The sequence below is a fragment of the Arachis hypogaea genome, chromosome 6 (genome assembly GCF_003086295.3).
Source record: "Arachis hypogaea cultivar Tifrunner chromosome 6, arahy.Tifrunner.gnm2.J5K5, whole genome shotgun sequence".
NCBI lineage: Eukaryota > Viridiplantae > Streptophyta > Magnoliopsida > Fabales > Fabaceae > Arachis > Arachis hypogaea.
In genome coordinates this window covers 118,342,494-118,356,880 of record NC_092041.1, presented here as the reverse complement: position 1 = coordinate 118,356,880, position 14,387 = coordinate 118,342,494, and the positions used below count along the sequence as shown (strand labels likewise).

At 29.6% G+C, this 14,387-nt stretch overlaps 1 protein-coding gene across 1 annotated transcript; it reads left to right on the top strand.

The window, feature by feature from the left end:
• The first annotated feature begins 3,652 nt into the window (after positions 1-3,652).
• Positions 3,653-6,647, top strand: LOC112697944 (DEAD-box ATP-dependent RNA helicase 38-like). Its single transcript, XM_025751341.2, has 8 exons — positions 3,653-3,906; positions 4,001-4,294; positions 4,477-4,704; positions 4,903-4,968; positions 5,338-5,742; positions 5,834-5,957; positions 6,201-6,286; positions 6,423-6,647. The coding sequence occupies exons 1-8, from the start codon at positions 3,763-3,765 to the stop codon at positions 6,486-6,488; spliced, it is 1,413 nt and encodes a 470-aa protein (XP_025607126.1). The 5' UTR covers positions 3,653-3,762; the 3' UTR covers positions 6,489-6,647.
• Positions 6,648-14,387: the final 7,740 nt, after the last annotated feature.

Below are 14,387 nucleotides of genomic sequence, written 5' to 3'. Positions count from 1 at the left end.
CTGCTGATATTTTTCCTAGGCTCTTCAAATATTACAAAGCTAGATAAATAAAACGAAAAAAATACGTTAGATAACACATATAATATTAAACTAAAGAATTAAAAAAATATATATACCCACCTATTTCTACATTGGATGACATTTGCTTCTTCAAAATTGAAGAATATCTTTGTACCATACATGAAATTCTGTATAACAATTTTTTCTAAAAAATTTAATTTAATACAAAATGAGTAAAAACTCACATAAAAAATGAGTAAAAGCTCACATATAAAAATTCACATAATTATGGATAAATATTACTGTTATATAATTTGACTCTAACAAATTGTAAGACAACAACAGCTCTATCTTTATTGCCAAATTCCAAAAAAGCATTTAATCCGTATGCATAATTGTCAAAAAATGCACACTCTATTATTTTTCTATGTCAAATAGAATGTTTAATGTTAAATACATTTTTTTAGAACAAAATAAACAAAAAATAATTACAACTAAAAAAGTAACTACCACTAAAATAATATCAAATTATATATATTTTATATTTTAAAATTTAAAAATTAACAATAAAATTAAAACGTCAAACACAATTTAAAAAAATTAATAATTAGTTTATTAATTATTTTAAACTTATAAAAAATTAACTAGGGAAAGAATGCTTTCTATTAAATTTAAAAAAAATTTAAATACTTTTTTTCAAAATCAATCCGAAGTGATTTTTCAGAAAATTCAAATACTATTAATAAAAAAATATTGCCTTTTTTTTTAAATGTTGCTCTTGAATAAAAACGTTTGTTACCTATTAATAATATTAATAAAAATAGTCATAATAAAATAAATTAAAATAGCAATTTAAAAAAATGAGATGTAATTCTTTGCGGTGGACTTGATTTTACCAAAGATGATGAAAATGTGAATTCTTAACCATTTATGCGTTGGAGAGACCGTTTCTTATTTTGTGCCGAAGCAATTTTTAAATTCCAGGCCAAAATTGGTAAAATCAAAGGGTATTACTTGAACGCTACTGCAGGTACATGCGAATAAATGATAAAAAGAGCTGTATTTGCTTGAGAATTGGGCGCTCCTATCGTAATGTACGATTTGTCAAGATATGGATCAAATAACAAATATTCCTTTTTGGGTGGTCTACGAGCAGCTGCTCAATCGATTAGTTATGAAATACCATTAACTCTATGTGTGTTATCAATATCTCTACGTACGATTCGTTGATACAAAAACTTCTCGATGCTATTGCTATGGCCCTTTCCTTGTAGGACAACTTTATAGGAAAATAGAAAAGGGGCAGAATATAAAAAATTCATTATTATTCTCACTTCAAGTCTGATTAAAGAACAAAATCTGATAGTTATATGAGTGAAATCAGACAGCTTCTATAGAAATATAAATTCGAGATTCTATTTAGATAATTTACAAATACTATATTAGATTAGATAGTAGATTACCAACCTATTATATATATATATATATATATATATATAATATTATATTTATCTTATATATATTATATATGGGTATATGGTTATATATGTTATTTCTATGGTATGATGATTTGAAATTGCAGTCAAAATATTGAGTTTCATTTTCTATGTAAAAGAATTAAGTGAAAAAAAATTAGAAATAGACAAGTCTTGTTATCCCAAGATTGGATAATTAGTAATCTTGTCTTGAAGCAGGCTTAAAAGACCAACCTTATTGAGATTGAGTTTTTGCTACTATTTGGATGATTTATTATTCATGTATTAACAAAAACAGAAAATAAGGGCAGCTCAAAAAATAGAAGTGAATGGTTAGAAGCACCAAGATACACATGGGATTAGTAACACGGATTATGTAAATTGTCAAAAGGAACATTTTCACATAATCAAAATTTTTAGATTTATAAAAATAAATATATGATTACCCATCATCAATCTCTAATTCAATATCAGTGTATTTGGTAGATTTGTCATCTTTTTTAAAAATGTTTTCACTCCCAATACCATCAAGATATCCAACAACATTTAAAATGATTTAAAATAAAATAAAAAATATTATCAATAAGTTTGTTAAAAACAAAACCTAGCCGAAATTATCAATAAAATAAATAAATTAATAAATAAATTATACTTTTTCTAAAATAATAAACTTACCAACTAAGTAGGTATAATCGTACCTAAGAATATTGAGAGCGTCAAAATTCACAAAAAATTAAATTCATATCGTGAGATACTTAATGATCTGGAAGTCTGTGCACATCAGTACGTTGGTTTAAATTAACCACATACTCATGATATGTAGTCTTGAAGTTACCCTCGTTGAGTCAAATACCAAAATATCTTATTTGGTAAGATATTCATTCCTTTAGCAAATTTACGAATCGACACAAGAGCCCTCTTAAACCGAGGCGTATATTTTTCCTCTTTAGAATTGATAAACAAAAATCAAAGAATGATTAGACGGGAATAAACAAATAAATTTAAAATATAAATAATATAAATTTAAAATAAAATAAAAAGATATTAGTAGAAAACTCACGCCTTCATCGAGCCAAACGTATGGCAATGAAGAATTTCCGTAACTTGGTAGCATCCATAACCGTATCACTCGTATACATATATACAAATTATCGATTGTAGGTTTGATTTATGCGATTTTGTGAATAGCAGCTATTGGAATAAGTAGAGAAATTTTAGATTTTGAATGTATATAAAGAAAGGGTTTAATATACTTTAAATTGTAGTGCTACACATATTTCATAATTTATACTTTTATAGTTGACTCATAGCTAAAATTTTTTAAATTTGATTGACTTTAATTTAAACTTAAATTAAATTTGCAGATAAAGTAAATAAATATATTAATAATTTTTAAAATCCTAAATTAACGTAAATATATTTATATTTAGCTGCAATTTTTGAAAAAAGTCTATTATAATTTAAAAAATTGTGCTAAAAAGAATTAACAAATTAAAAAAATAGTGTTAAAATTTAAAATATAACAATTTAAGTAAAACAATTTAAAATTTAAAAAGTAACAACTTAAGTAAAACAATTTAAAATTGAGCTCTCTATTTATATTTGTATTTGTATTTGCATTTATATTTGTATTTGTATTTATATTTATATTTGTATTACTATAAAGATAAAGATAAAAATAAAGATAAAGATATAAAAAAAATTCTGTTAAATTTAAAAGTAATAAGTATTAATATTAATAGATATGTACCAACAAATTTTTATAATATCTGGCCGACGTATAGGGCGGGTTTTACACTTTTTTTAGTGCTTGTTTGGGCGCCATTAAATCAATAAAATAAGATTTTTTTAATGAAATTCATTTTTTAGTGTGTTTAACAAATTTTTAATAGTAAAAGTAAAAGTACTAGAAAAATAAAAGATATTTTTTGTGAGAAGCTACAATTTATATTTTTTTCTAAAAGATCTTTTTTCTATAAAAAAGGATATTTTTTACGTTATAAATAAATAAAAAAATACTTTTATTTTATTCTACCTAAACATAATTGATAAATAAAAAAAATTTTTTAAATAAAATATTTAAACATAAAATCACTTTTATTTTTGTAAAAAATCTTTAAAAAAATCATTAAAAAAAGATTTTTTTTAAAAATAACGTACAAGCTCTTATTTTAAGAAGAATTAGTCCATATTTTATGAAGTTTTTTATCAAGGCTGCTCAGTCTGTTTTTTGTTCTCTCTCACTCTTCCACTCTCAGTCCACTTTCTCTATTCTCTCTACGCAACCATGGCTGAAACCGCCGTCACCGACGCCGATAAAACAATCACCACCACCACATTGCCGTCGCTCAACATCGACGAATTATCGATCGACGAAAACAAGAAACCTCCGAAGCTATTAGACGATCCGGAAGACTCCAATATCCAAGCGGTTCGATCTCTTTTCTCCAATCACGACTTCTCCATCTCGCGATTTCTCAACAGCTAGGGTTTACACTTTTTAAACTTTTGTTGATTCGGTGCAGGTTAGTTCTGACGACACGCCGTACACCTCGGCGGCGACGTTCGAGGAATTGAACTTGTCGGCGGAGCTTTTGAAAGGACTCTACGTTGAGATGAAGTTCCAGAAACCGAGCAAGATCCAAGCTATAAGCTTGCCGATGATCTTGAATCCGCCGCACCGTGATTTGATCGCTCAGGCTCACAACGGTTCCGGCAAGACCACGTGCTTTGTTTTAGGGATGCTTAGTCGTGTGGATCCTTCGACGCAAGCTACTCAAGCTCTCTGCATTTGTCCAACGAGGGAGCTTGCTATTCAGGTATACTTTTTGATAGAGATAAGAAAAATATCGCTTTCTTAAAAAGGGTAGAAAATTAATTCGTCTCAACCCTGAGGATGTATTTTTTCAGAGAAGTTTATCCAGACAGTTTAGTAATAGACTTAACAAAAAAGTGTATCTACTTGAAGTGTGAAGTGATTGGTTTTTTCTGTGTGTCTTAGAACACTGAAGTTCTCCGGAAGATGGGGAAGCACACAGGGATTAGCTCGCACTGTGCCGTTCCGACGGATAGCAGGGATTCAATTCCAATTCAAAAAGGGGAGAAAATTAAGGCTCAGGTGGTTATTGGGACTCCTGGCACTATCAAGAAGTGGATTTCATTCAAGAAATTGGAGGTGACCAAATTGACGATTCTTGTCTTTGATGAGGCTGATCAAATGCTTGCTGAGGTAAGTTTTGCATTCTGATGAAATGTAATGCGATTGCTTTTAGTTAGGATTTAAAGTTTCATTGTAGTTTAGAATTGTAACTTGAAGTTGTGATGCTTCTCCGCTTATGTGGAGGATATAGAGGGTGAGAGCACTAGTAAATCACTTGACTCTATGAACTGTGAATTTCCTAAACAACTATGAACTGTGTTGTTGCAGGATGGTTTTAAGGATGATTCCTTGAGGATAATGAAAGAAATAGAAAAATCCAATTCTAGCTGCCAGGTTTGTTGAACTGCCTCTCTTATAGTCTGCATGCATGTATGCAAAGTTCAATCCATTCGAGAATTCTTCTCTAGATATAAAGATGAAACGTATATCCTAATTGATTGCTTTAATTAGGTTGCAAGTTGTGTTGAAGGAAAATATAATTGTTCCTTGATATTTTAGAAACTTCTTATTTGTGCAGCTGAACAATTGCATCTACTTAAATGTACTGTGCCATTGCATCTTCACGTTAATGATCTGAATCATTGCATCATTACTTGAATTGATTTATTGGCCTAGATGTAATTTCTATGCATTTAGTTCAAATATTTGGGTATACTTGTGTGAGGTGTTGATATGTATATTTTTGTTTCTTTTAATCTCCAGGTTCTTCTATTTTCTGCCACATTCAATGACATTGTCAAGAACTTTGTTGAGAGGACAGTTAAAAAGGACCATAATAAACTTTTTGTTAAGAAAGAAGAGCTTTCTTTAGACGCTGTCAAGCAATATAAAGTGCAGTGCACTGATGAGTTGTCGAAGATTGAGGTGATAAAAGATTACATATTCGAGTTAGGAGAAAATGTGGGCCAAACCATCATATTCGTGCGCACGAGACAGAGTGCAAAAATGCTGCACAAGTCACTTGTCAATATGGGTTACGAGGTGACTTCGATACAAGGTGCTCTTGACCATGAAGAGAGAGACAAAATTGTCAAAGAGTTCAGAGATGGTTTGACTCAAGTTCTTATATCGACGGATGTTCTTGCTCGAGGCTTTGATCAGCAACAGGTGCTGAATTTGTTCAATTTTCTCTCCTCCTTTTCCTTTCTTTTGTGTGTAGTTTCTTTTCAAAGTAATGACATCCTACAATTTTATTTAGGTCAATTTGGTTATCAACTATGATCTCCCAATAAAACATACTGCGGAGTATACACGGGAATTTGAGCCTGATTATGAGGTGTACTTGCACAGAGTTGGTAGGGCTGGTCGATTTGGCCGCAAGGGTAAGTTCTTGTTCAGTGTAATGTACTAATACATCTTTACTTTCCACTCCTAAACATATAGACTCTTAGTTGGACTTGTAACTTATTATGAACTTTGTTAGGCCACAGAATTTCTTAACATACAACTTTTAGTTTTTATGCTTTCATTCCAAAGGAAACTAATTCCAGATTTTGTTGTTCATATTTTGTATGATATTTTCAGTGATAATGCAAAATAGTAATTTGTTTCATTTGATCGTACAGGGGCTGTGTTTAACCTAATACATGATGAAAAAGATGAAAGGCTGATGTCAAAGATCGAGAACCATTTTGGCACCCGTGTATCAGAGGTATGTTATATCATGATGGTTTAACCTAATACATATTTGAATCCGCAGAATTTGATTATGGCTTAGTATGCTTGTGGAAAGAGTCATTGAACATACCCATCTTCAATAACTCGTGTTTCATGTCAATGAAATGCAGGTACGAGAAAAAAGTGTCGAAGACTATAAAGCTGCACTTAAGGAAGCCGGTCTACTACAAGCATAGTTGTCAGAACTGAATCGGTGATCGAACCGGTTAGGTCATTGGGTCATTGGATCCACCGGTTGAACTGATTGACCCGGTCCTTTGTAAATAAAAAACAAAATATAGTAAAAAATTTAAAATTAAAATTTAAAATACATATTTTTACTAACATTTTAAAAATATCTAGTTATTTTAAAATAATATGAAACAGGAAATAAGTATTTATTTAATTTTACTCTATCATAAATATTTTTATTTTATTTTTATATTAAAATAACTATTACTTTCGAATTTCAATAATTTATTAATTAGTTTATATCTATTATACTATTATATATTACATATTACAAGTATTTATTGAAAAATAATATTAATAGATATTATATAATTATAAAAAAATAAGTGAGTTTATAATTATTGTTAAATAAAAATATAATTAATTTAAGAATAAATGAGTTTATAATTAAAATTAAAATAAATTAAATAAAAACAAATTATTTGTTGAAATATATATATATATATATATATATATATATATATATATATATATTAATTTGCATATATATTAATAACAAGCTTAATAGTGTGGTGGTTGAAAAATTGGGTACCAAAAAATGAGCCTTATAATGTGGGTTCTGTACCCGGCCAACAAAAATGTGAAAACACATGACTATAGACAAAAATTAGTAAAATCCAGAGAAAAAGAGTCTTGGATTGTTTTGGTTTTTTTTTGTTTTTTTGTTTTATTTAGATAAAGATAGTAGATAATCAAATTTACAATATATGATTTTAAAGGAAAGAAAAATCCAATTTACAAGCAAGAGGGAAAAAATTAAAAAGAAAAAGAAGAGGAAAATGCCTTCTATGATACCTCTTCTGTCCGAAACTCTTTTCTTTTTTTAATGGTCTTGTAATGTTTTTTTTTTTTTTTTACAAAATTCTAATATTTCTATTAGTATTCATGAACACTAACATATCTTATAAACACTACAAGAAAAACACTAATTTAGGTATACTTAAAAGTGTAGTCGAAAGTAAAAAAAAAAATGATGTCTTAGGTAAAGGCTATGCTTTTCGGACTATAGAGACGCTTTATTGAAAGATGCCTATTATGCCGTTTTCTATTCTCAAAGGCTACGCTTTTTTGTACTTTTTTTGTACCAAAAGCTATATTTTTGGTGTTTGAAAATAGGGTGCGCTTTTTAAGTGATGCTGTTTAGAACCAAAGGCTACGCTTTTTAGCTTTCATGCTTACCCTACTACACTTATCCCTTTGAGCTTTCATGCTTACCAGAATAGGCTACACTTATCCTTGCTACTACACTTATCCAGAATAGGCTACACTTATCCTTGCTACTGCATCACTTTTAAAGTGTAGCCACATTGTATACCATAGCTACTCTATATAAGTGTAATCTTATATCCCTCATTTTTTTATTTTAAATTTGTGTATATATATAATATTTTAATAATTTTTTGTACAATTTAATATTTAGTAATATAATTACATATATAATTTTGTATTTTTAATTAAATTAGTTAAATATTATAAAATAAAAATAAATATATTATAGTACTAAATAATTTTTTTTAATAATAAAAATGATCTTTTAACAAAATATATTTATAATGAACCAAAAGTATTGGAATGAACATAATTTTAAATATTCATACATCTCACACTAAATTAAGCATACCCATATCAAAATATACATGAGACTATTTAGAGTTTACTATTAATAAACTATAAAAAAACTAAAATATTATAACCTACATAAGTATCTTTTAATAAACAACTTAATCTTCATCAGCATCTTCAAAATTATCCTACATAATTATATAGAAAAATAATTAAATAAATATTTATAATGATATAGTGCCAAAATTAAACAAAGGATATGAAAATAACTACATTGATTCGCAATTATAAAATAAAAAATCAGAATAATTAATTAACGAGGAAAAACTTCAGATATTAAACGATTACGATAAGCTCCTCAAACTCAAAAGATAAGAAATAATAATGGCTGAATCAAAGTAACTGTAGATAAAAGTTGCAACTAAACAAAAGAGAGATTCCATGGCCCTTTATTTAGTCTAAACAATAAGAAAAACATTATCAAGGAAGATAAATATTATGAAAAAAAGGTTATAATTTAGAACTAGATTCCAGCACATTAAATATTATGGATATGAGAATTATCGAAGGAAGATAAGTAATAAAGGCAAGAAAAGACCAGATTAATAGAAGAATCTCATACCCAATAGACCTACCAAAAGTGGTATATCATCATCATTGATGCAAAATACATGTATAAAAGATGAATTATTGACAGGCACTATATCATCATCATTGATACAAAATACATGTATAAATCAAGCACTAAATATAGAAAGCATCTGTCTTGCACAAGATGCCAAAGAATGTTTCTGGTAGCAGCTTTCTTAGAATATGCAGGTTGCACACCAAACTCTAATTCAGAATCACATACTGCATGGCAATTTGACTCTCTCTTTTTAAGAAAAAATACAGCTTTGTTCTGATTCACAAGAACCTAGACAATATTTAGGAACATTTACAAAGAAATTCAGTTAAATAAAATATAGAAATATAACCACCGAAAGCTCACAGGTCACCAGTTGTATGCAAGAGAGGTGTGCTTGTAATGCCATGAAAACGTTTTCATGCATAGAGGGCTGCTTTTTAAGAAAAGAAACAAGAACATGACTTGCAAAATTTTGGTGAGTATCATTTGCATGAGGACAAAAACTAGGTAGCAATCCCCATAGTTCATGGGCTCGAGTCAACAGATCTTCACTAATTTGTGTCTTCTTCACTGGAAAAAATGTTGAAAAGCTTGCTCAAGAACTTGATATTAGTGGTTATGTCATAGAATAGGAATTGCATACATACCAGCAAAGGGTAAGATATATGAAGTGAGAACAACAAACCATTGAGATAAATTAGTACTTTCAACTATGCTTGCCCCTCCCTCCCCTTCTTCCATTTTTTTTTTTAAGAAAATGGGAAAAAAATGTTAGTCACTTTTTACAAACTCAAATTAGATTATCTCAAGAAACTTCTCTGATGTGTGATGTGAAAGCTGATGTCAATTTTTTCAATGAAGCACTTTGTCTAAAGTGAACTAACATTGTACTCTTACCATTAATTTATGCCAACACTGCTACTTCGTTATTTCAAAATTTTAATATCTTCTACGTCCATAAGAATTCAAGTATTTACATTAACTATGCATTAATTATTTCAATTCTTTAACATCTCCTACATAGCTTTCATAATGACAAAATGTTCATAAGAGTCCAAATAATTGCATCAACTAGGAATTAGAGAACCAAATATATGCCACGCTTGAAGACGTTTGGCTCAATTACTATGGAAAGCAATTCATACAAATAATCTAGTTCCAATTCATCACATTTTGTGCCAACAAATTTTGCACTACAAGAAATTAGTAAGTATACAGTTACAGTTATTAACTAAATCAAACATAAATATTAGGTTAACTCATGGAATCCGGTAAAAGGCATCTTCTTTACACAAAGGAAAAGTATATAGAACCAACTAATAATCAGCCAAGAATGGAACAACATAATTAATTATAATTAGTTTTATTAATTTATAATTTAATTTGTTTTTTAAATTATTGTTGACCACGTTCAAAACATGAGGGAAGATATATTTATAATCAGCCAAGAATCACGGAACAGATGCTTTGATCATTCATTAGTTGGTTCCACATAGAAATCATATCCAAAATCATCAAATTTATTAGAAAAAGAAACATCCGTGTGCCTATCAGTAGCAATATCCGGTTAAAGTCACGGTGCCTCTGGTTTACTAGTTGGCTGATTCTTGACTTATATAGAGTTAGTTCCCTGTTGTTACACAAATATTCTGCACAAATCTCTCAAAACATATCGATCAGAAATTATACTAGACAGAACAACTACATCAAAGCACATCACCTCGGAACTTTATCTACTGGCATACCATGCACATGTACAAATTCTTTCGACACAAAATGCACAGGGACAGATGTAAGTAAAACACACATAATCAATAAAATTCGCTTATTCGGTCACAAGTTGCTCTATCTTCGCCAGTTAATACTAGTTTGGCTCTGACATCTATCTTCTTCGACGAGTACCACGAGAAAAAGCTCTCCGGCATCTTTTTGCAATCTCAATGGCGATTCTCCATCGGTTTTCCACTTTTCCTCTTCTCACGGCGGATCGGAGACAACGCTATGTGAATGCCGATACTTGCTATAATGATCGGTGTTCTCCCAAACCCAGATAATTCTAACTCATGTAATACCTCAGCATCCATGAATGATGTGGTAACATCTATTTTTTTTTCTTATTTTTCTAACATAAAAAAGCTATTTCCCCCAAATTCCAGTTTAAAATGTTTACGGTAATTATTAGTCTTTTTATCATGTTTAACACACAGTAACTCAAAGTCAAAGCATCTTTATAAAAGCCAAGTGTTCACATTTAATTAGAAACTTTTTTGTAGTCACCATAGCCATGGTAAAATTATAGGTACCACAGAACCGTCAGAACGCACCTTTTACAATGAGCCAAACTGCATACAACTTGAAGTCATCTTCTAAATTTTCTATGTCCTTTTTTTGAAAAAAAAAAATCATGATTAAGTCAAGTATTTGCATGGTTTTGTGTCAACCGTGTTTGGTTTCATAACTACAGAATGTGTGTGGTCTACTATCAACCCAGTAGAGATAGATGGCGTAGGTTCTGAAATAGTTATATAGGTGTTATATTTTTAATTATACATGAAAATTAAGTATGAGGTTGTATTTAATTTTGGTGACAGGTTATTTGATGCCATTTTTGTACTAAAAGATACCAAGAGGAATTTGATTTGAAGGGAAACAATATGTCGCTATATTCATTAGTTCAATCCTGCTAGCAAATTGTTCAAGGGTTTACATTTATGTGAATGAAGCACGTATGTCTCTTTATCTGTTAGTCAATAGCTTGTTAACCAAGCTTCTCAGTTAATAGTCCAACTGTCAAGTGAGTTAAAATTGGTTGGATGGTTTAAGTAGTTCTAAGTGTATATAAACTTGGTTGGTAATATAAGTTGAGGGTTCATATGTTTTCTGGTGAGATTTATATTTATAATAAGTATCAAAACAATGTTATGACATAATTGAGTGGTCTATGAAATTTAGTTATAACTTAAAAGTAATATTCTCTAGGTAATAGCACATATATACAACGTGCAAATATTGTAGTAGTATTAGTTAAGGTAAATACAATTGACAAAATACAACTTCATCTTCTGTCTTCATGTATTATATTAGTAGCTAATTATTTAAGTCCTAGCATTCTAGTGAGTAACATTATTTATCATAGACCATAGTGTATCTTGAAAGTAATATTAAGGTAGCGATATCCTATTTAAATTTTAAAGAGCTAAAGTAGTAAATAAGATTTCTCTCTTTCTCCCTCTAAATGAGCATTTTTAAGAATCAGGATTCCATACCTTGGAAATAAAAATTACTTTCGATTTAATTTATATTTATTGGACTAATTAAGTAAGACATGGTGTTCTATAATTTTTACCTTCTATTACTTGTCTTTGCTTATATTTAAATTGTACAATTTTTTTATGATTAAATAAAATTTGAATCACTAGGTTAAATATAAACATTATAATTTGATAATATTATATAAATTTTATAAATGGATGTTATTCTATTTAGTTGAATATTGCACTAGTTTTTTACACTATCATAAATGGTTTGTTTATTTATTTCTCAATTCTCATAGTCCCTTGAAATTTGAACAGCTATATTAAGTACTCCAAATAATTGGAATAGATGATTTTTGTCACGCAGATGAGTATATCGACCCTATCTAGCCCTTATCTATTTTTTAAAAGACAACATATATCCCTTATGAATTACCAAAAAAAAAATTATATCCCTTATGAAAAAAGGAATGCTCTGGTCTCCCAATATTATTATTATTTTGAAATAATACAACTGTTTTGTTAAATTCATCAAATAATATCAAAAATTAATTTTGTAAAAGTTTTATTTATAATTTGTAAAATTTTTAATCTTTTATTAAAATTATATCCAAATATCTATAAAATTATATGAAAATACTTTATTTTCCATAAAAGAACCAATCCAATCCAAATACTTTAGTTTCCGTCTAAAGAACAAAAAGAAAAACATTATTTCTTTCACTTTATGTTATATAGGTGGTAAGGTTTGAGATTACACTGAAGCATACTTAGCTCCATTCTGGTCGATCTCCAAGCCTTATTCTTCGCATATCTGTATATAAAATGCTAGGCTAGTATCTCTTTTTTTTTCCTGTCTAGATTATTTTCATTCTCGTTGTACTTTCAGTAGGTTTGTAATCCTTGAGATTATTGACCCTTGAGGCCTTAGCTGGGTTCCTCGTTAATCTTTAGGGGTAAGATTAACGATAAGGCAATCTAGCATTAAAAGTGCAAATTCTACCTTGGTTACAATGATACCTTTAACATATGCTTTCTTTCGCCGCGCGGTCGGGTCGTCGGGTGTACTATCGGCCTTGTTGGTTACAAATTTTAATTTTATTATTTTTGGACAGAAGGGGAAAACATTATAACTGGTCCAAACTCCAAAGGACCAAAACTAAGCCGAACCACTTTATTTATAGCTCACACCAATTCACTCATTGTCCTCATTGATTTCACATTTTGCAATCTAGCATTTAAAGTGCAACTTGGAAGATGGAGAACAACAATTTTAAATCCTTTGCTCGTTTCCTAATAAAGATATTTCTTAGCTGAAATTAACGCTGCACAACGAATAACACTATTTTATTATTCAATCTACTTTTTATAGATATTATTTATGAAAATTGATCCTCTCCATTTTTTTTTCCAATGGAGAGAATAAAATGTAATTTCTCACTTTTAATTCTATAAGTGGGACCAGAAATAAATAAGACAGAGAGCAATGAAGGGTAAGATTAAACCCTGGATACCATCCAATTTTTTTTTCCACCGGAGAAAATCCACCCCTATTATTTACTTAAACGTAGACTAGTCGTAAGCTAAAAATCTTCTGAAATTTAAAGGATTGGACGATAAGGCAGAAACAACAGAGAGAAAACAAATAAAACCTATTGACAGCAATAATCCGATACAAAAATACTAGCCTGACATTCCTACCTATGCGAATAATCTTAAAACTAACAGTAAAATGCAATGCTAAAGATCTAAGAGGAACACTTTTGGACCCCCACTGAACCACTTAAACAATAAGGAGGTTCTGTTCTTCGAAACTTTCATTCTTCATTTAATCATTTTGATTCATTGGCTGCACCAAAAGGTAAAGGTGAACAAACTAGTGCATTATTTACACTTTGAATTAAGCCCAGGTGTATTTGTCAGAGTAAAGGAATGGTAGGATTTCAAGAGCAATTATGAGTTAATTTTACATCCTTAAAAGTATCTTACACCCGGAACCACAACTCAAACACACCTTAAGGTGCTTGTGCTTGGAGAGGAATGTTCAAGACTAAAACCCAAGTAATCGAGTTGATGCTTCCTAAGCTGAAGCTCACTGAGCCCTTAGCTCTAAACAATAAGGTCAATCAATGACTCATAGCTTAGTAAACTGAAAAATAGCTCCTATCGAGCCACTCACCTCCGGGAATGTTTCAAGAAATGCTTTTACAACCACCTACTACTCATATCTAATTAAGCATACAGATATCTGTTTCATCCATAACAACCAGCCCAAGATTATTAAGCAAATCAAATTTCAATACTTGAGAAAGAAGTAGATGTACCTTTTCATCTTTATTGTTTACCAATTCCGAACAATACAGAACCACTTCTTGATATCCATTATAGATCTTTGATGC